Raw genomic sequence first — 22,911 nt, 5'->3', positions numbered from 1 at the left:
AGCGCTTCGTCGTTTTTTTGAACTTGGGTTTGGATTATACACGGTGCTACATGAGGAAACCGAAAGATTTTGACAGTGTATTACTGATCACATTTAGAGGCTAAAATGACATAAATTTTTCTGGATTTCGCCTAGTTCAGAGTTAATACATTTCGCCTAGTTTCAGAGTTAATACCAATGTAAAAAAAATCTTCTTATCGTAACTTAGTGCAAAACGCCTTTTTGATCGCAATGATGCCATTATGGGGAGTAGTCTAAATATCGAGTATCCTTATTGATACATGTCAAAAAGGGACAAGTAACCTTTGCAAGAACTAGTTTTTACAAAAAAAATCGTATAAAAATATTTCCAGTGCCAGTTTTACCATATCATTAACTTTTTATGTACAAATACGTTCAAAATTTGAAAAAAATAAAAAACTTTTTTTTTTGGCGAAATTTACTGAAACTCATATAACATTTTCTCCTTCTTTTGGCCTCAGAAGTACGTGGTTAAAATCTTTCAAGTTCCTCGTGAGCACCGTGTATTATACCAGATAAACAAAATTCTGGGGATATAATGTCAATTCATAAAAAAATTCAATTGCATAGCTCTCATACTTTAGATTTTATTCATATCTAAAAAAACCCGATTTCGTCACTGACTCACTCACTGATGATCATCAAAACTCTTAGGGTACTTCCTTAAGTCCCAGTAAGCTGAAATTTGGTATGTAGGATAGTATTAATACACATACAACAAAAAAATTCAAAAACTTGAAATTATTTGCCCCTAAGGGAGTGAAAAGGGGGGGTGGAATTTTGTATGGGGAATCAATAACCGCGTAACCGATTTACACTGAAAGAAATGGTTTGCATAACTGTAACAAAATTTTGGTTACTGTTTACACAAAAATTGGGACTTGCGAACTATGTGTTATATGTTACAAAACCGTGTTTGGCTATCAGTGTTCAGGTACTGGGTATACACTACAAAATAAGTTTGTAAATTTATGCAAAGTTTATTTTCTTATAACCGTAGTTTAGTTATTTAGTAAAGTTACAAAACCAGTTCGGCTATCTATTTTTTTCAGTGTAGTTGAAATTTTGTATGTAGATAGTTTTTGTTATGGGGACGGATAAAGAATAGTTTTCAAGCCCAAAATCACCCCTTAAGGGGGAGGAAAAAGACTAGGGTGAAAAAGGGAATGAAGTTTGACATGAAAATGTTTTTGATAGGATAATGTTTACAGAATACTTACCCTATTAACCACCACTATAACTGAAATATCCTCTGGTCTCAACACTATTAATGGAACCCTCTGTAAATTAGACAGACATTTATTTATACCTTGCTATTAACTGAGACCCTGGGTAATTGGAATACCTCTAAGTGAGACAAAGCTCATCCCTTGATACCCATATAAGTAAATGCTGCTATTATATTATGTACTGGTAACAACTTTGAACAAAATTCCAGTCTCATCACTTAAAAATAAACTTTTTTATGGTAGAATGAAAAAAAAACACACTTTCATTTTCATTTTTAACAGGTGAGAAAAAACAGCAGTTGTAAATTCAGCAGTTGGTGGTTGGTCGAAATAATGGACGGGTAAGGCATTGGATTGAAATAAAACATTTAACCCTTGATTCATATTATTATAATTATAATCACATAATTAAGAAATTAACATCATACAATCAGGGCACATCCCTTGTCCATAACAAAATCAACAATTAAAAATAAATGCAACTCTCGACACTAAACAAAATAATGTTACTCCTACAGATAATTCCTTTAAAAAGCGTGGCCGTGTCTGGCAAAGTTATGCCCGTCTCTTTCGCACGTTAAAACTTGTCAGTGTTGTTAGAAAGAGGCAGCGGACTTTGCTCGAAAGAATGCAACAGACACGGCATTATAGATAGTATGTCGTTGGGTAAATCTAGGTTTTTTCTTGAAAAAAAAACTCATCTCTTCAATACTGGTCTGCAACAAAAGAAATTATTGTCATTAGTCAATAGAGTGAGACCAAGCTAAGTTGGCAGCGATTTTGATAGCCCAACCTATGGAAGGTAGAGGCAAGGAACAGAATCGCCTTAGGCAGAACTTTTGCAAAAGTGTCCAGCTGTAAATAATAGTTCCAAATCTCTCCAGAGTAGCGCTAGAGTAGCTAAGAACCTAGGCGTTATTGACGGAGTGAAGTGCGCTGTCTATGATTAGATTTTCTCAAATATTCTAGGTATACTATTTACCACATATATTTATTTATTTATTTATGGTTTTTTGTTGGGTACTTTTTGGTATATGGAGATTCTGTTCCTTGCCTCTACCTTCCATAGCCCAGCCTGTACAAGTGTTAAATAAACGTCATAATTTCATAGATATATGACGTTTGAAATAACACTTGCACTAAGCTTAGAATAAATTTTAAAAGTGGAAAAATTACTGTCTTGGGTGGGACTTGAACTCACAGCCTCTGGATCGATACTCCAGCGCTCTGCCATCTGAGCCACCAAGACCTCACCCATAGGCAGCAAATTTTCCACCACCCGAGACACCCAAGACAGTAATTTTTCCACTTATAAATTTTATTCTAAGCTTAATAGCATCGTTCGCAGACGTTTCTGCTTGTTCAAAATTAATTTAACACTTGCACTGTTTGGGCTATCAAAATCGCTGCCAAATTATCCTGGTCTGACTCTAGTATACACAATTTCGAAAAAATATCTAAAGACATAAACATGTCCCTTATGCAGTTGCTATAAGGCTGCCTTTGATATAGACAGCAGATACAGTCAAGTAGTGTGTGTGCTTTAACCTTAACTTTCTTTTTTAAATCATCATTCGCTTGCCCTTATCCCATTCATTTGGGGTCGGCGCAGCATGTCTTTTTCTTCCATATCTTTCTGTCACCCGTCATCTCATCGTTCACTCGCGTTCGTTTCATGTCATCTCTCACACAATCCATCCACCGTTTCCTAGGTTTTCCTCTGCCGTTCCATCCCTCCACATTCATTCGTAATACCTTTCTCGTCACATGACTTTCATCCCTCCGCATCACATGCCCATACCACTTTCTTTTTTAAATCACGCATCTGAATTACGGATTCCGAAAAGCATGACATTTCAGGGAGCGTAGCCAAGATGCCAATCGCTCGCTCCGTGGCGAACGATACGGTAGTCTTTCTCTATCACTTCCATATTAATGCGACAGAGACATTAGCGTTTCGTTCGCTACGGAACGTAACCAATTGGCATCTTGGGTAAGCACCCAGAGCAGTCAGAAATATAAGAAAAAAACATGTGACATTTCAGAATGAGAATAGAAAACTTCGCGGGCATGTTTTTAATGAGTGTCCATCTTATAAGTAGGTACTATTTTCATGACTTATTTAAAAAAAGGTTTGCTGGTTTTATTTACCCTGTCACATTTTTATGAAAATGTCCAAAATTATAAAAAAAAAATGACAAATTACCAAAAGGCATTATTGTATAGGGAATGTGCATAAACTGTAGGGGGCAGCATAGGAGACGTCAGATTTTTAGCGCGAGGTGTAAATGTGAAGTTTATGCTTCCAATGTAGCCCACAAGATGGCAGAACCTACTATGGGAAAGAAAAAGTATGAGAACGGTAGATGGCAGCACTTGAACTTGGTGAAGTGTCAATGTACATGTTTATGTTTCTGATTCAGGCCACAAGATGGCAGACCCGCCGGCGCACACGGCCCCTATAGCTCATAATGATGGTGCCTCAACTTACTTCTTCTGGAATCCGAATTTGCTCAATAAAGTAGGTTGATTGCTCGGCACGGAGACGGTCCGCTTCAGCCCCGGAACTCTGCAGGTAGACTTCTTGAAGTTCGGTTTCCCCGGCTGACTTAGGGGTAGTGGTCTAATGGTGCCATTGTAAGCTGTTTTAGGAGGGGACTCGCCGTACGATTCCTGTAAAAAAAGAATATAATGTTTCTCAAATCTTCAAGAGAGCGTACTCCCATCTTAAAGGCCGGCAACACGCTTACAACCCCTCTGGTGTTGCAAGTATCCATGGGCGGCGGTAATCACTTACTTCCTCTATCATAAAAAAAAGACTCCGCAGCACCTATGATGGACGCGGTTACCAACGTGGTAACGTATTGAGCGAGCAACCGTCTCATTTTTGAGACCGCTTGATAGAAAAAAAAATGCTTCATTCCGCAATTATAATGTCGATAATCGCGTCTATCATCAGACCAAACTTTATTTTATATTTCATATAATAACCGAAGATTTTTGAATGATATTATATTTTAGCTCGTATAAGATTATTTTAAACTTTTTTAACACAAAACCTTAACCTCGTAAGGCCCAACGTCCTACCTATATGACTTATTCAGTTCGATGAAATTTATATCATATTCAATTGGAACAGAGTTGCATTTGTTTTGTTTCCTTCAATTTTTTAATAAAATAAAATCAACTGTCCTATAATTAATTTATTTATTTAACTTTATACCCTGCACTATAGGTTCAAATTTCAGTGGCTAATTTTGGATTTTTTATTTGTATGGCTAGGCCTTCGGAGGTTAACATATTATGCCTTACTCAAGAATCACTCTATTGACAGATCAAAACCGCATGAAAATCCGTTCAGTTGTTTTTGAGTTTATCGCGAACATAGATACATACAGACGCGGCGGGAGACTGTTTTATAAGGTGTAGTGGTACATTACCTGAGAATCCACTGGGGTAACCAAATTCTCCATAGGATAAGTGTTTTCTATCACAGATTCTTCGCTCAAAATTTCTCTAGACACTTCATTCTCCAATCGCATCCTAAACGTCTTACATCTAGGGCTAGGCTCTAAAACGGGACTAGGTAATTTCACAGGACTATTACACGGAGAATTCTCCTTCTGAGAACTCCCAAGCTGAGAATCTTCAATCTGAGAACATTGAGAATCAATCTCAAATTTATTCTCAATTTTATAAGGATTTTTACTAACACGTTCAGGAGATTCTTGCTCTATTTCAGTTTTATTCTCAATTTTAAATGGATTTTTACTAGTCCTTTCTGGAGATTCCTCTATAACAACACTGGGTCCGTTGAAAAACTTACTTTCTACTAAATTTCCGTCTAAAGTCGTTCTAGGGAACTTGCTCAGTCTTTTTAAAACGGAATAAGTATTGCTTAAACTTTTCTTAAAAGACCTTTGCTTATTTTCTAAGATAGGAGATTTGTTCTGAGGTAAATTTCTTTCGATTTCGTCGTCTTGGAATGCTTTGTTTGGGTCTTGTGAGTCTAGATAGGTATCGCTTAGGTCTAATGTTGCGTCTGGGTCCAGTTTTGGTTTTTTCAACGCCGGTTGAACGCAGTACATGTTGCTTAGTGTTTCTATTGATAAACTGAAACAGAATAAATTATGTTACTACAATGTGTATGTGAAAAGCTGTATACATATGTGTATTTCTCAGCAAACAAAAGCAAAAATTAAAATCTTGTAAATTAATTAGGTACCAAGATGTCCGGATTTTAATTTTGTGTGTGTTAGCATTTTAGACATAAAAGCTAAGGTATTCACATTTTTTTTTTCTACCCAAAAAGTTATGATATTCGTTGTACCAATTGCTTAATTCCACGGTATGTCACTTTCCCCGAGAGGCATAAATTAATAAATCATTTTAAAAAACTATAGTTGAAGTTGGTGTAAAATTACGAATTGAAAACGAAGTTAGTGTAGTAGGCTCGATGCTATGGTGAACCCTCGTGGGGACAAGCAACATAACCATAAAAATTATACTAAGGGCTATCCGGTACTTGTATCCCACGGTTTCTACTGTCCCTGGCTTGTCCACTAGTCAACCCATTCGAACCTTTCATCCTGTCTCTGGAGCCACCAAATTAATCACCTTCCTCATCCTAATAGTATCCACGCCTATGATGGGCTCAAGTTGTGGTACTGCGCAAAGTCCAGGTTCTATATACTGTATTATATAAATTATATTTAGCCTGTATTCGTACCTTGCATCCTGAGTCTCCGGGACAACTTTAGCCACCAAGTTAACCACCTTCCTCGTCCTAACCGTAGGCACGGCTATGATGGGCTCAACTTTCTTCACCTTCTTCGCCCACGGGCTATCTTCGTTCAAGTATTTTGAGAAGTCCGGGCTCCATATACTAGGGTGGGGTGCGGTTCCTTTGTCTTTCCAGTTGTCCGTTTTCATGCCGTTTTCCTGAAAAAAGTAGTAGTTTTAATTAGTAAAAGTACCGTGCAATACTTCGCACGTCGATAAAGTACACAACAATAATGTGCAACAATAAACAGTTTTGCCTATGCTCTTTGGTGTTTGACAAAAGTAAGGGATAGACAAGCATATCATGGCTACGTTTGCTCGACACTTAGATACGGGATTTTGATATGGGGTAACTCGGTGCATATAAATTGACTTTTTATCGCACAAAATCCTTACGTCTCTGTGCCTCTGTGGTGTGTGGATCAGTGTTAACACATGTATCTTGTAAACCTTTATTCAAAGAGAAAAAAATTACTCACAACAGGCCTGTAGTCAGGGTGCCAATCATCCATCTTCTTCAAGGAGAAAGGGTCCAAATTCCCTAAAGCTAGCTGGAACGCGGTCTTAGGGTCTAATAGTTCGCCTGCGTTCACGCATAACGCTTTTTCTATGTCTGAAATTAGTGAAATAATCGAAAATAAGTATGGAAGAAAGCTGTAGGCGCTGGTTTGATTCCTGCTTTGGGCACTTGAGGCAATACACCTAGTCACTTTTTTCGTACATACATGCCATTGCAGTTTATATAGTATGAAAACACTGAGGTTACGTCGAGGCAGATGTGGCAATGTGGCAAACGTCGGTAAATTTAAATCGCTTTATAATTTCTTTTGACCTCACTAGCTCAATTTGCTAGTCATTTCGATCCATACCGAGATCCGCTCCTCCACACTTGGCAAACCAAGAACAAGCGGGCATCTCGCTCGTTTTTGCCCAGAACGTGCAAGTTGTGGAATGAGCTACCTTCTGAGATGTTTCTCTTGATACGGATCAAGAGATGTCTTACTTTAAATATCAAAGTTTCACTGAAAATGTCTTTTTCATCACACTTGTTCGTAGAAGGTGTTATTACACGTAGTACGCGATGCGATCCGTAAATCCAATATTACAACCTAGGGCTGTAATGTATTTTTAATCACACTTGCTAGGCGATACGGTCCATAAATCCAAAACCCATAAGTCCGAAATTAGGCAGAAGAGTTATTTATTTTCCTTTCCTCAGGACTTACGAACTCGTGTAAAGAAAGCCTCGCCTTCGGCTTCGGGCTTCAATTCGCACTCATTCGGAAATTCATGTTTACGGCCCTTAGGACAGAATGTATTATTTTTTACCTTCGTCATCAGGTTCAGTGAGCCGTACCATCTGCCTCTCTATGGGATCGTAGACGTACTGGTGTTTAAACGTCGCCTCAGCCTTTAAGAAGTTTTCCCGGTATTCATCTGTCACTGTGAGACTGGACCGGTTGAAGAAGCTTGGCAGTTTCTTCAGGGCCTGCAAGAGTTAATATGATGATGATTGTGATGGTATTCATTATGATGCTACCTACCTATATTAATGCAAATACAAAATATTTATAATAAGTATTTTAGTACCATAAATCAGATAATTATGTAGTTAAAACTAAGGTAAAGGCTTGTGAGAATACACAGAAAGTAGAAACTCTTCTAGAAATTATTGTAATATTATAGATGATGATAAATTGATAATAATTATTATGATATTAATTTTGTGTTAAAGAACGAAATATGGTGTTGCGAATAATAGTTTTAGTAATGACGGTGACGGTAATGATTGATTGACAATAACGTAGACTATAATAAATAAAGATATACTTATATAATAGATAGATATAGATAAAATTTAAAATACATAGACTACTTTCATAACTCAGGAAAAAATATTTGTGATAAACTGACGACCGGTCTGGCCTAGTGGGTAGTAATAAATAAATAAAATAAAAATAGCCTTTATTATTGAAGTTTTTTTTTTTACATTTGTAAGTATATTTATTTATCATTTCCATCGGCAACTCCAACTCGTCCCTTGACGAAGGCCTCTTCCAAAGTCTTCCATTTTGGTCTATTTCTTGCAACACTCATCCAAGCTTTTCCTCCAGTCTTTCTTAGGTCGTTGGACCATCTGTACTGTTGTGGCCCGCTTTTTCTGGTGTTATATCTTGGGCACCACTCCACAAGTTCTCTAGTCCATTTATCTTTGTTTTCCCTCATTATATGGCCAGCCCATCTCCACTTTTGTTGCTTGATCACTGATGATAGGGTTTTGGTCTTGGATTTTGCTTTTATGGTAGTTATTTTCACCCTATCTCTTAGCTTTATATTTAAAATGGTTCTTTCCATGTTGTTCTGGCAAACATTTAATTTTTGTTCCTGTTTTTTAGTAAGTCCCCATGTTTGACAACCATATGATAAGACTGGTATGATACAACTTTTGAAAATTTTAAATTTCTGTCCTGTAGGTATTTCTTTGGCTTTTAGGACATCTTTCAATGACCAAAATTTCTTCCAGGCATTTGTGGTTCTCCTCTGCAGCTCTTTGTCCGTCTGGTCTTCCGGTGATATTACTTGTCCTAGGTATACATATTCATTCATATACTCTATTTCATTTCCATTAACGTCTATTGGTGCCTTAGCACTGTTTGACATTAGTTTTGTTTTTGACATGTTCATAGATAGGCCAACTAGTTTGCTCTGTGTGTCTAGTTCTTCTAACATGATTTTCAGGTCTGTCGGGTTATCTGATACTAGTATTAGATCGTCAGCGAACCTTAGGTGATTTAGTTTTCTGCCTAGAATATTGAGCCCATAGTTTTCCCAGTTCATTCTTCTAAAAACACTCTCAAGAACTGCAATAAATATTTTTGGGGATAACGGGTCACCTTGACGAACACCCTTCCTTATTGGAAATTCTTCACCTAAACGTTCTAGTTTAATTTTAGCCGTACTGTTGGAGTAAATTTCTTGTATTATTCTAATATATTTTTGTGAGATTCCTTGTTCGTTGAGTGTTTTCCATATTTCCGTATGTTTTAAAGAGTCAAATGCTTTATTATAGTCGACAAATGCTATGTAATAATTCATTTGGTATTCCTGGCATTTTGAGAATACACAGAAAGTAGAAACTCTTCTAGAAATTATTGTAATATTATAGATGATGATAAATTGATAATAATTATTATGATATTAATTTTGTGTTAAAGAACGAAATATGGTGTTGCGAATAATAGTTTTAGTAATGACGGTGACGGTAATGATTGATTGACAATAACGTAGACTATAATAAATAAAGATATACTTATATAATAGATAGATATAGATAAAATTTAAAATACATAGACTACTTTCATAACTCAGGAAAAAATATTTGTGATAAACTGACGACCGGTCTGGCCTAGTGGGTAGTGACCCTGCCTATGAAGCCGATGGTCCCGGGTTCAAATCCTGGTAAGGGCATTTATTCGTGTGATGAGCATGGATATTTGTTCCTGAGTCATGGGTGTTTTCTATGTATTTAAGTATATATAAATATTTATATATTATATATATCGTCGTCTAAGTACCCTCAACACAAGCCTTATTGAGCTTACTGTGGGACTTAGTCAATTTGTGTAATAATGTCCTATAATATTTATTTATTTTATTTTATTTTAAACTCACAAATAAATGCTCTTACCGGGATTTGAACCCGGGACCTTCAGCTTCGTAGGCAAGGATTACCGACTGGGCTAGGATTTCAGGTAACGATGAAAATATTCTTACATTAGAAAAATTGCTGTCCTGCGTAACCGTAACAAACTGCCTGACTTTAGCTAACCCAATCCCAGCAGACTCCAAATAATCACACCCGGACATGATGCACATCTGCCGCAACTAGTCAAAACGGTAGTGCTCGATGATGAAGTAATAGAGGGTAATGATATAATACTTGTTATCTAACTAGTTAAATAAACTACTGCCATATTTCAAAAACATTATGTAGTATAATTAGTATTAGCAGAACAAGCACATGTCGTAGCGAAATTATAATATGAATTTTCAACATTTCTCCTTTAAGGCGCAGGGTAGGGCGAGGCATTCTCCATACAAACCTTGTGCAAGTTTTATTCGTTAGTTTTGGCACTATAGCATTTAATTTCATTTTTTGCTTGTATATATTGGATATACGCAGTACTTGAAGAAGAAATTTTTCTTTATTAAAAAAAAATAAAAATACAAAAAGTTAAAATTAAAAAAAAACATCAAGCCAAACAACAGAAAAATAAGCATATTTACCAAAAATAATAACTGTAGCGCAAACACAAATGAAAAAAAAACGCGCTCAAGTTTGTATGGAAAGAGCTTGCCCTAGCCTTCGCCTTAACGGTATATTTTATTTGTTTTTGCACTTTAAATAATTTTAAAATCAATAAACACTTAAATAGAGGAGATGGTTTTATTGAGACGTCGCCGGTTGTGTTTTATCATGGTAGCAATTCGCTTTGACGTTTCATATAAGGAGTAGCTAATCTGACTGGTCGATGGTGTAGAAAATGTCAAGAAATATAACATACATTGGCAAAATTGCTGTCCTGCGTAGCCGTAACAAACTGCCTGGCCTTAGCCAATCCGATCCCAGGCAAAGACGCGAGATAATCACAGCCTGACATGATGCACATCTGCCGGAACTTGTCGAAGCGGTAGTGCTCGATGGGGCACCGCATCACGAGAGGCAACTTGGCGGTCTCCACTAGCGTGCCCGTGCCGTCGAGGTCCATTTTGAAGAGGACCTGGAAATTATGATTTAGTATGTAGTTTGTAAGTATGTGTGTGTGTGTATACAGGTATGTGTGTGTGTTTATTTAGTCACCAGCAATAATTTACAGTGTGAATATATAGGTCGTACTGAGCAACTTTTACTATGGGACAAACCCCGAAATCGCGAAAAAAAATTGGCTGTTTCATACATTTTGGATGTCTGACCTTGACATTTTCTATAAGAGTAAATATATTTTGACGAAGCATGTTGTGGATACTGCCCTTGTATGTAGCAACTATGACGAAGCCTGCCTTGTCGATATTAAATATGTTGAAATGAATGACATTTATTCATGATAGTCACAAACATGTACGAACATGTACAGACAACAAAAGCAGAGAACCAGTACATTAAATGCGCATCACGAAATAGACCCAACTCAGGATATTGCTTGTTATAAAGCCGGCGCGGGTCTCCCGTATAGTACAGGTAAAATAAGACTAAATATGGCCATTTGGCGGCAAAATATATACAGTCAACCAATTTTATTCCTAGGCCTAGTGGCCTATAGAACCATGCCATAATGACTTCTACGACAGTGCTTATTGAGTGATGCGTGTCAAGTATCTAATAGTTAAAGCGACAAGGTTCTATAGTGGCCTAGGATTCAAATTGGTTGACTGTACATCGATAAAAATTTGTTAATGACCTTTTTCTTGGCACTAGAAATGAATATCTGCAGAATCCTACCCAAATTTACGGATCCGACCCCCTTTTCTGGGGGGGTATGTGCAGGGGGTTCATTTTTAAATATTAATATTTTACAAAATAGGCGAGTGAGGTGTCACATTTGTGTTTTTTTTTTGCGCTGAATCGAGTGAAACCATACTCATACTTATAGGATTAATATTTTGCGAGATATGTATGGTTTTTGTTGAAAAAAAAATGAAAACCTACATTGAAACATTACAAAAAAAAATCATCCAAGAAAAAATGATTAATACTAAAAAATTATTAAAAAACATCGCATATTTAAAAAGTTGGTTTTTCATGAACGACCATATCATCTGTCAACGCTTGCTGTGACTTTTCATTTCTTTTATTTATACAATATACAATTATTGTTGCATTGTCACTTCTCTCAATGTCTGTAGAAAATCAAATCTTGCAAATGGCTCGTAATCTTGTCCTACTTTCACTAAATCACATAACATGCCATCGGGGATTTTCGGGGGCAAAAGATCGATCTAGCCAGGTCTTATCTCTGGGAAAACGCGAATTTTGGGTTTGTATGTTTTGCGAGCAAAGCTCGGTCTCCCAGATATTTGTATTAATGCCATATGGCTAAATACATATCACATGTGACAAAGTATAAAGTTTTCTAATGTATACACCTTGTTTTTTTTATTTCCGTTAATTTCAAGTATTCTAATTAACTCCATTTCGGAGATAATCAATAATTTATTTTTATCTTATAAGGCCCTTACAAGCGTATACACTTGCCCTAGGGCCTGTTCACATATTGATTAGTGTTTAGCACGAGTGTGTACATTTGCTACTAAACGTAACTATCTCGGACGATCGATGTTCAAAATGACATTGATATGTCACAGTTTTCAATTGTTTGGTTGAATTAAATGTAATGTCCGTGTTACAACAACGCTATATGCAACATTTAACTACTTTTTATAAAAATAAAAAAATATATACCGTCTTTTTTTTGATTTGCGTTAATTTTGAGGGTGCATTCCTGAGCTTAAATTAAGTAACTTTCTCAAAGACACCAATATTCTAATCAACTCCATTTCGGAGATAATCAATCATTAATTTTTATCTTATAAGGCCCTTACGAGCGTGTACACTTGCCCTAGGGCCTGTTCACATATTGATTAGTGTTTAGCACGAGTGTGTACATTTGCTACTAAACGTAACTATCTCGGACGATCGATGTTCAAAATGACATTGATATGTCACAGTTTTCAATTGTTTGGTTGAATTAAATGTAATGTCCGTGTTACAACAACGCTATAGGTATGCAACATTTAAATACTTTTTATAAAAAAAAAATATATGTATAAAAAAAAATATTATTATTTTTTGATTTTAACTATGCGATTTAGTTTCCTTAAACGCACTTAACCATACCCCGGAGTTAACGGAATTAAATAAAAACACTTTGTATAGCATGGCTATGTTGCGTCTCGATGAGAGTCCTATCATTTAGGGTAAATCATAAGAACCATGTAATGAGGGATAATTTCTCACGCGATTTGAAACTCAAAACAGTGACAGAAACAGTTGATGAACACCATGTTAATGACACCTTATTATTTGCATCTTACCTTAGTGCACCCGAATAGTATCAAGTCAGAGTCCTCCGTTATAACCAACTGGGCTATATTCTTGATGTTCAAATATGCCAGTTGGGCGTCGGCCTCGTATGGAGCCACAATGCAGTCCACATTGCGTTTACGACATTCCTTGATAAGGCTTAGCGCCATAGCGTGTGTGATGTCTACGCTGCGTCGCATGTAGGATCGGGCTTCTTCAATCTGAGGATTATTATTATATTTTTGAGTTGTTTTGATGTAGGTTGCTAATTTTTACCCGACTGCGTCAGAACTCCTTCCATAGCAATATCGGTATCAATATCAAATGAAAGCTAGTGAAATGACCCATTTTAAAAATTATTGAGTCAGGCTTTTTGTACAGTCAGCAAAGCTATTAGCTTGGCACCCCTGCATACACATTTGTATGAAGTATATATTAAAATGGTAACATACCATTTATTTACGTTATCTATAATAAAGAAATTTTCACCATACCAACGGGTAAAGCACTGATTGTTCAAATAGTAATGAGAAAGTTGCATTTTATCCACATGTGGTTGACTTTTAAATGATGATTTTGAATGAGAAATTTCCTAATAAAGTCATTTGAATTGTTTTTTTTTTATTTCACTGTGAGAATTTGCCTCACATTGGTATGGTGAAAAAGGTTGTGTTTTCACTCTGTGGCAAAGTTTGTTTAACCCTTAATTACCCCTTATATATTTTTTTTAATAGTTATTTACAAATAACTATTACACTAGTCTACTAGTGTAATAGTTACTAGTGTAGTAGTTACTATTAGTCTGTTTTTAAGAATAATGCAGTCTTCACATCCAAATTGATGTAGGTTTTGCATGCATGGTAAAATTGGTAAATTACAGTGGTCTAAGTACCTTGCCAAGACTTAATAATTCAGCTGCTCTTTTCTTCGATATATCACGCGACCTGAAAATATTTACATTTCTTTAAATAAAAACATTGTTACTTAAAACCTGTTAAGCATAAAATGTTGAAGCTATCAAGTGGATGAATGCTCTGGAGTTAGATTTATGATTTATATGTATAATGTAATGCCATACAATTAAATAAATTAAACAATAAAATATATGCAAAGTCAGCATATATTTATTTGGTTCATGTGCCTGACCTGCTAAGTCTGAATAAATCAAGCACAATTGCCAGAAGATTGCCAAGCAAAGCAGTGTAGAGCAGGGGTGGCCAACTTGATTCGACCCAAGATCTCATGTTTACTAACGAAACCCTGTGCGATCTACCAATTACATACTTCTTGAAACCTTACATGAATCCGGTCTACATATTTATATTTTTTGCCTTGCCACGATCGACTGGACTAACAGTCGCGATCAACCTGGTGGCCATGCCTGGTGTAGAGTATAGTAGTACCTTCCAAAATATACACACGCCTAGAGGTCTATTAGATATGCCAGATGAGGCATATCTAATAGACCAATTGCTTTGCAATGACTCAATATATGTACTAGTTCATAACTTTTTCAATGATATTTCTGTCATCATTGGGCAATGTGTCATACTACTATTTTCAAGAGTTCTTGTAATGATGCCAGAGGAAAATAAATAAACTGTACATATATGCAACACTAGCAGATACAAAACTTACTCTCTTCTCTTAGCTTCAGTCATAGCTTTTGCTGGCAGGTGGCGTCCATCAAACACCAATATTGGTTTGATGTTCTTTGACAACAGCATGGTCACATACTTCAAGCAATACTTGATATGACTGAAATTAAAAATGTGTTTTGTTACTTCAACTAAGAAATGTCAATACCGCACAGTACAAAGAAGAAGTAAATAAACTATTTAGAGATGTCAACAAGTGGCTAGAAATAAACAAACTTCAAGTCAACTTAAATAAAATGAAATGCATGGAATTTTACGCTACCCATGGAAAACCAGTTCAAATAAGTATAAAGTACAATGATACAGAAATAGAATATGTTAACTCCACAAAATTTCTGGGTATAATGATAGATTCTAACTCTAATTGGCTTAACCACTCAGAACACATACTACCAAAATTAAGTAGATTTGCCTATGCTTTAAAATGACTTAGGCAAGTATCAACAGAAAATACAGCTCTTCTAGCCTTCCACACCTATGTCATGTGAAAAAAATGTTGGGAATAAAGACCAAGTCTTTAGATTACAGGAAAGATGCCTCTGCGCTATACAGTCTTAATCAAACTGAATCGTGTTGTATGTTATTTCTGGAGAATAAAATACTACTTTTCCAGCCCTTTACATATTTGAAATCAGTCTTTTTGTTAAAAATAACCTGCATATGTTTAAAGGCAGAAATCCAAGACCACGTCTTCAGTCTAAATATTGTTATGATATTGGATATCTTAGGTCAACGTCAGCATTTTTTTCGAAGAGTGTTATGGTAATATGTCCAAAGATATATAATAAATTACCAATCTATTTAAAAAAATTGATGCCTATGGAATTTAAAAGAAAACTTTTTCACTGGCTTGTAGAGAAATGTTTTTACAGCATCTCTGATTTCTTAACAGAATGTAAAATAATATGTTAACTAATCTTGTAATGTGTAGCATAAAGTTAATATCAAAGGTTAATATAGGTACCCACATAAATGATCTCATTTAGAATTAAGTTCGCATATTGTATGCCTCTGAGGCAAGGCATGAAGACCTTTGTAAATTAGAATAACATCTCTGTAACTCATGACCAACAATTAATATTTTGATTGATTGACTATTTAGTTCTGTACAACTTATTTAACTTCACCTTTCAAATCCTTTTGGCTCCATAAGATTCAAATTTCAAGGTTCTTTTGAAGACGGGTCTTTTCTACCTCATGAATAGACCAATTTTAGGGTTTTCATTCAAAAAAATAAAAATATGAAAAGTGTCAGGAACTCACATGTCAGTCTCTTCTCCTCTCACTAACTTATCAGCACAGGCAAAGGCTCCCTTGTGCAACCAACAATACGAGTCTATGACGACGGTGCACCCGTTGAATTCACCCACGTTAGCTCGCCGTGAGGCCTTCTCCAAAAACGGGATCAAACCTGTGATACCCATATTGGAGATTCCAAAACACTTATAAACACGATTTATTTATAATAAATATTATATCTATCGTCATGACATGATTGTACTAGCAATTATTTAATAAATGCAGACATAATACTGTTGGAATGGGAATATTTTGGATAATAATTCACCCAAATTCCCAAAAACATTGAACTAGAAAATTGACATTGACAGCTACTGTCAAAATAAAGAAATCCCGCCTTTTGCTCAATGCAAAAGGTGTTCATAGAGTATGTTACAAAATTGTCGAATCTAGAACTCTTAAAAATTAAAAAAACTTAATTTATATTTATTTACCGTCAGTTGCTACCAAATGCATATTTTATTATAAATCACTATAAAGTATCTTAATAAACTACATTATTTCCTTGTAACACAGTAAGTTTCCTTACCAGGTGTACATTGGGTCTACTAAAATAATTTAGTAGACGAGGGTAGTTCACAATCAGTCGCCATTTTCCCAGTCATGTATAACAGCACGAATTGACCTCTTTATTTTATTTCAAAGTATAAAATTTTAAGACTGGTCGTAGTGTGCTACAAAAGTACTATTTATGATTCAAACTCAACTAAAATGATATTTACTCCACGTTTGTTGTCATCGGCTGCTGCAATCGTTGTGACTTGTTTTGTGTCGGCCGCGGCCTTGTATTACAGAAGTCGGAAAACTGAGATCAATGAAGTGATGGTGTTCTGTAAATTGCAGTACAACGTGTACAATTACTTCGACAAATTACTAAATTTCATTGAGTCTGCGACGAAAAGTGTTAACGTTTGCATGCCTAGCATTCATAATCCGGCGATACAAGGCCGATTGGTAAGATTGATAAAGAAAAAAAACATCAAAATTCGTATTATAATTGACCGGACAGGATACAACGAATTCACTGAAGTCTTTATCAGAGAACTAAAAGATGTCGGTAAGTATACAACATCCTTGATATTGTATATGAACTAAAGAAATAATACTTGCCTATGAGGCTATGAAAATTAACTCAGTATTAGATTATTATCGAAAATGAACTAAGTACCAAAATATACTAGAGAACAGGTAACTTTTTAGGGTTCCGTAGTCAACTAGGAACCCTTATAGTTTCGCCATGTCCGTCTGTCTGTCTGTCTGTCTGTCCGAGGCTTTGCTCCGTGGTCGTTAGTGCTAGAAAGCTGAAATTTGGCATAGATATATAAATCAATAAAGCCGACAAAGTCGTACAATAAAATCTAAAAATTTAATTTTTTTAGGGTACACGTAAAGTGGGGGTGAAATTTTCTTTACGTGTAGTAAAGTGGGGGTGAAAATTTTTTTTTCGCTTCAACCCTAGAGTGTGGGGTATCGTTGGAAAGGTCTTTCAAAACTAATAGGGGTTTTTAAGAAACATTTTTTTGACAAAGTGAATATATTCGGAGATAATCGCTCCGAAAGAAAAAAAAATGTGTCCCCCCCCCTCTAACTTTTGAACCATAGGTCCAAAAAATATGAAAAAAATCGTGAAAGTAGAACTTAAGAAAGACATTAAATGAAAACTATAGCGGACATGATCAGTTTAGCTGTTTTTGAGTTATCGCAAAAAGTTTTCCCTTGATAGTAAAAAGACTTACTTTAATTAGGTACTGCTTATGTAAATATGCCTATTTGTTTAACTCGGGTGAAAGGTACCGTTTCATCCCTTGGTTAACAATTTACTATACTTTAAGCTCCAGTTTAGCTTATTGTGACGGAAGAGTAACTACGGAACCCTACACTGAGCGTGGCCCGACATGCTCTTGGCCGGTTTTTTTAAATATAATTTATTGTTTTATAGGACCTTTATACTATTGCACATATCGGCCCTATCAATTCCGCTTCTTATAGCTTCAGAAATTATGAAAATAACTGGTAACTTTAACTTTAATGTTGTTATTCAAATTACAGGTGCAGAAATAAAATGCAAAATTAATGAACCAGTTCATTTTAAGATGCAACATAAGTTTTGCTTAGTCGATGATAGAATCCTTATGACCGGAACTCTGAACTGGGGAAATGACCGCTCCTTCGACCATTGGAACTACGTCTACATAACCAGCAAGCCACAGCTAGTAAATCCGGTAAAATCTGAGTTCTACGTAATGTGGGATGATTTTTCAAGCGACTTAAAACTGGAAAGCCCACCCATAACTTACGACAGTGATATAGAAACAAATGAAGAACATCAAGTAAATGGAACCCTAGTACACATAGAAAAAGGGGAATGCAATGACCTACTGGCAGTTAGGAACATCACTACAGTCGATAGGGAAACTCAGGTCACACCGGATATAAGCTTAATGTAATTAAAACTTTAACTACATAGAAATAAGGTCGCTTTAAGAGCATTTGTGCAATAGTACAAAACGCCAATGTGACGTTTATTTATGACACTTCGGGACAAAGTGTTAGTTCAATATTTGACATTTTGATCAGACTTATTGCACAAAATGTTCCGAGAGCTGGCAACCCGCTACAGCAACGTGTACTGCGACAGTTACGATCTTTGTAATTGCTGTTTAGTAGACATAATAATTGGCAATACTTCATATTTAATTCCGTATTTATTACTAATTAATTAATATTTTATGTAAGAGACTTCTGAATAAAAAAAATGAATTTACTGATAAATGAATTAACAATGTATAACTGATTAATCATAATTTAACTAAATAAGTGAAGGCTGGCCTTTTAGCCTTTATTTCATTTTCTGAAACTAAAGCTTGTCTTTTAATTTTATTATATTTTTATATTGAAAACACTTTTAGTAGAAAGTGTTTATTCATTTCTATTTTTATATCATTCTATTTTTCAATGAATACTCATGTACTCTTTATTCTTATTTCAATTTTAATTTTTCGTTTTATGGTCAGCTAATTGTATTTTTAAGAAATTAAATGAAATTTAAAAAAATAATGGGTTTAAATTTTAATGAATAGTCTTAACTTGTTGGATACTTTATGCTTGTATTAGAGTAAATACTATAATAAACTAGCCTTAAAAATAACAAGCCAATGGTACATTTGGGTTTCAACACTGACATAATTGCTGGGTTGAGTGAGTATCAAAAGGCCTGAGGACCTACCGTGAACCATGTTTGATGTGTTGCCTCCCTGTCACACTTATGTACGTATTTACAAGTGCCACAGAGAGGCAACACGTCGAACATGGTTGGTGGTAGGGCCTCTATAGTTTGTCTGTGCCTCTTTTTAAGAACCATATTTGTTTGAAAGATACACATACAAAGAATACAGATTATAAGTGGGTGAATCAACTTTTTTTGTTTTGTTATCCTGTCCCGTTGTCCAAGGGACAACAGTGGCAGTTTGTTTGAAGAGACGTTGTATGCTGTTCTATTAACATTCTTAGTAGGGGGCCCATTATGGACATTGGTTATAACAACCACAAAAACGCAAGTTTAATACATTTAAGTACCATAAAATCAGTATTTCAATGAACTTTTGTCCCCTGGACAACTAATCGTAACCATGGCAACGAGTGACGCTAAAAAGTTGATTCTCCCAAGTCTGTATAAAACGCAATCCTGTATGGAATAGTTATGTTTGGAATCTAAGATATTGGCCTACTGGTGAAAGTTTAACAGACTTAAATGAAAAGACATGAAACACATAGAACAAAAAAGCTTGGATTCCAGCATAACAAAGGTTGAAATAATTTTTGTTTTGGAAATTGAAAACTGTGTTACAATTTATCCTAAGAATTAACATTTTGTCAGTTCCAAAGGCTTCAAATGTTACATACAATAAATATAATGAGATAATACCCTATTACTCCCTTACTAACCTACATTACTTAGTTTCTATGTTAACTCCAACAGTGGTAGAACAACTATGTTTATGGCCAAAATTAACACTTTTGGTGCCGGGTGCCCCGTTTCTAGTATAAAATGAACACACATTATGTGTTCTTGGCAGTGAATGTGTTAATCAATATGAAGCTATCATCTCTCTCTATCTAGAAAGAGACAATAGGTACCAAGATGCATTTTAGCCATAAACATGATCATTCTATCAGTGCTAGTTAACTTAAGTTACATCTAATAAGAATACTTATTCAGTTGTCAATAAGAATACTCAATTTCTCTGTTAATTTTTCATTTTTCCTGCCAAGAATGCCTTATTGCCAACCAACTAAGTACTTTTTGGTTGTAAACTACACATATAAAGGTAAATTCCAAAAGATCTGAAACTTATTCACCACCCCTAATAGCTTTATATTTAGCAATTTCATTAGGGAAGGTCTTTCCGAGTTCACCGAGGAGATGACTCTTGAAGCGCTTGTAGGAGTCAATCTTCCCTTTCACTTCCTCATTCTTGGCTAGGGCTTTGTCAATGCAGTCTTTAGTGTAGAGCTGTGGGTTGCGGCCCTGGTCTATGTAGCTGTAAAAATGGAAAATAAATGAGTCAACAGACAATCTTCTTTTCAACACCTTCACTGTAGTATGGGGTTGAAAGACCCCATGCAAAGTATTCTTAGTTAAGAGTTACACTAATTGCTGCAGCAAAGGTGTTAAACACTGGAAGAAATGGATCAAAAATAAAAACACAAAGAGAACTAACTCTACTCTTTGTACTGTATTCTAGTTCACTTGATGATGTTATACAATATTATCTGCTGTTGAGATACACTGTCCTATCAGCAAGAGAAAGTAATAACACCATTTGGTACAAAAAAACTGTAATATACATGAACATGCTGATGGAAGGCTCATGATAGTGAATTAATTAATTTGGAGCATAGTTATGAACTACTCTTATACCTTCAGAGTACCAATCAGATCAGTTATAAATATTATCATTTCTTGCTTGTTTTTAATATTTTATGTAACCTTATTCACATCAAACTTTCGTTATATTGTGCAAGCAACCAGAAATGGCGCAGTCACTAAATTTACTTACTCAAATACTTCTGTAGGAACATGGATGTCTTGAACTTGAGATTTCAGCTTGTCGACTTCTTGCAGGCCAGTTACGAGCGATTGACTGAAAAACAAATTCATAATATTAAGAAACTATGGTTAAATGTACAAAAATCAAAGAAGGTAGACCTTAAACTTACATCTTTTGGTTTAAGACGCTCTGGCCCTGCGGTTGAAAGTCGCTGACAATGATACGTATTTGGCGGACGTTTTCAATAAACATTTCCAGTTGAGTTTCCAAGTTTTCCAACGGTGAGGACATTTTAAATTTTATTTATTTCGATGTAATAATAAATTTTTGTTCTAATGGAACTAGAGCAGCTTAATGAGTAAATCACAGAAGGAAGTATTTGTGACAGCTAAGACAGTTTTGAGTTTTGACAGATAACCGGAAAAAAGGGTTACCACAGACGCGACGGAATTCCGGGTAATGTTTTGGTGATTTGGTAGAAAAGAGGCAAGGGCCCAACTATGGAAGGTAGAGGTAAGGAGAACTATGTCTTATGGGAGAACTGGGCTCCTACCGGGAAAATCGAAGTTTGTCTCTGTCACTCTAATTACGTCTTAGTAAGAGTAAAAGAGAAAGATCCCCGCAATTTGCGAATTTCGGTTTTCGCGGTAAGCCCCCTGTTTGCGTGAGTAAAAATGTTTATGTGTGGGTTTTTAAGAATGAACTGGTCGACTATAATCATGTTATTTATCGATAAAATCTACACTGTATTGTAATTAAAAATCTGAACTTTCCCTTCGTTCCCTGCTGTATCGTGACGATAAAATAGTGACCTGATAACACGATAAAGAGTAAAAAGCGTTTCCTGTTCATTAAAGGTATAGTTTAAGCCTTTCAAGTAAAATTAAAATTGTAAGAAATGTCGATGGTTTATCGATATGACTTTAACCTTTCGTGTTCCAAAATTCCCGCAGCGGGAGGGAAATAAAATGGTCACGTCTGCTGGCCTTCATTTTGTATATTTTGCCGTGTCTAGCGGGGGCTGGGTGGGCCAATACGCCACCGTCCAAGTAATCACGGAATGGGGTTGTTTCCATCTACAAATCTTAGGGCAGAATTGTATCCCAATAAATTCTTTTGGATTATAAGAACATGTTAAACTACTTTTAGGGGACCTGTAATGACCATATTTTTGATATTTTTGTAAATATTGAATTTAAAATATCTTTTGGCACACGTCACGTGACCAAACTCGAAACGTCATTGAAGATTCTGATGACGTCACAACTCTCGGATTGACACTGTTGACAGTTAGGCGATAAACAACAAATGACAAATGTCAGTTGACAGTTCGTATCTTCTACGTGTGTATGTAGTTGTGCCAAACCGTAAACTGTGACGTCACACAATTTTCAAAGAGCGTTTTGGGCGCGAAAGTATCTGTCAAAATATATTTTGTTAATTTAACATATTTAAAGCCGTTTTTAGTATAAAAGTGGAATTTTAGGGCAACTTTTAGTTCATATAGAACGTAATACAAGCGTTTCAAAAAATTGGAAACAACCCTATTATGAAGTTTCTGTTAATGTACGCAACAAAAAAATAAGAGTATAGACTATGATATGACATATTTGATTGACAGTATAAAACAAATGTAGGTGATCTTTTATCGTGAGAGACGTCATTACTATGTAGTTTTGCCTGAGATAATTAAACATTTATTTGGTGTTAGAACAAGCTTTTCTTTCCTGCTTGGAGCCCTAATCCTAACAGTTTCTATAAGCCTAAAAGTTAGTTCCCGATACTGACCA

The 22,911-nt window shown here is 35.5% G+C and overlaps 3 protein-coding genes across 3 annotated transcripts; 1 reads left to right on the top strand and 2 right to left on the bottom strand.

Annotated features, from left to right (window-relative positions):
• Nucleotides 1-1,624: 1,624 nt before the first annotated feature.
• Nucleotides 1,625-16,358, bottom strand: LOC133523787 (exonuclease 1). Its single transcript, XM_061859518.1, has 11 exons — nt 16,035-16,358; nt 14,752-14,871; nt 14,006-14,057; nt 13,125-13,334; nt 10,598-10,813; nt 7,362-7,521; nt 6,512-6,645; nt 5,980-6,191; nt 4,691-5,363; nt 3,742-3,923; nt 1,625-1,966 (listed from the first exon to the last, which is right to left on the bottom strand). Exons 1-11 carry the CDS (start codon nt 16,193-16,195, stop codon nt 1,948-1,950), a joined length of 2,139 nt encoding a protein of 712 aa, XP_061715502.1. The 5' UTR covers nt 16,196-16,358; the 3' UTR covers nt 1,625-1,947.
• A 283-nt stretch (nt 16,359-16,641) lies between these two features.
• On the top strand, nt 16,642-19,127 carry LOC133523788 (mitochondrial cardiolipin hydrolase-like). The gene is made up of 2 exons (XM_061859519.1): nt 16,642-17,127; nt 18,120-19,127. Exons 1-2 carry the CDS (start codon nt 16,782-16,784, stop codon nt 18,515-18,517), a joined length of 744 nt encoding a protein of 247 aa, XP_061715503.1. The 5' UTR covers nt 16,642-16,781; the 3' UTR covers nt 18,518-19,127.
• Nucleotides 19,125-21,521, bottom strand: LOC133523789 (mediator of RNA polymerase II transcription subunit 10). The gene is made up of 3 exons (XM_061859520.1): nt 21,291-21,521; nt 21,131-21,214; nt 19,125-20,611 (listed from the first exon to the last, which is right to left on the bottom strand). Exons 1-3 carry the CDS (start codon nt 21,410-21,412, stop codon nt 20,422-20,424), a joined length of 396 nt encoding a protein of 131 aa, XP_061715504.1. The 5' UTR covers nt 21,413-21,521; the 3' UTR covers nt 19,125-20,421.
• Between the last annotated feature and the right edge of the window lie 1,390 nt (nt 21,522-22,911).

This window comes from Cydia pomonella, chromosome 12 (genome assembly GCF_033807575.1).
Source record: "Cydia pomonella isolate Wapato2018A chromosome 12, ilCydPomo1, whole genome shotgun sequence".
NCBI lineage: Eukaryota > Metazoa > Arthropoda > Insecta > Lepidoptera > Tortricidae > Cydia > Cydia pomonella.
This window is presented reverse-complemented; position numbering and strand designations above follow the sequence as displayed.

What these genes read in the sequence shown, in the direction of transcription:
- LOC133523788 (XM_061859519.1), top strand. Translation starts at nt 16,782, where the DNA reads ATGATATTTACTCCACGTTTGTTGTCATCGGCTGCTGCAATCGTTGTG. An exon ending in CAGAGAACTAAAAGATGTCG is followed by an intron (nt 17,128 to 18,119) that starts GTAAGTATACAA and finishes TTCAAATTACAG; the next exon opens with GTGCAGAAATAAAATGCAAA.
- LOC133523789 (XM_061859520.1), bottom strand. Translation starts at nt 21,412, where the DNA reads ATGTCCTCACCGTTGGAAAACTTGGAAACTCAACTGGAAATGTTTATT. An exon ending in AGCGTCTTAAACCAAAAGAT is followed by an intron (nt 21,215 to 21,290) that starts GTAAGTTTAAGG and finishes TTTGTTTTTCAG; the next exon opens with TCAATCGCTCGTAACTGGCC. An exon ending in GTTCCTACAGAAGTATTTGA is followed by an intron (nt 20,612 to 21,130) that starts GTAAGTAAATTT and finishes CCATTTTTACAG; the next exon opens with CTACATAGACCAGGGCCGCA.
- LOC133523787 (XM_061859518.1), bottom strand. Translation starts at nt 16,195, where the DNA reads ATGGGTATCACAGGTTTGATCCCGTTTTTGGAGAAGGCCTCACGGCGA. An exon ending in ACTGAAGCTAAGAGAAGAGA is followed by an intron (nt 14,058 to 14,751) that starts GTAAGTTTTGTA and finishes AAATATTTTCAG; the next exon opens with GTCGCGTGATATATCGAAGA. An exon ending in CCGGAGACTCAGGATGCAAG is followed by an intron (nt 5,364 to 5,979) that starts GTACGAATACAG and finishes ATTCTGTTTCAG; the next exon opens with TTTATCAATAGAAACACTAA.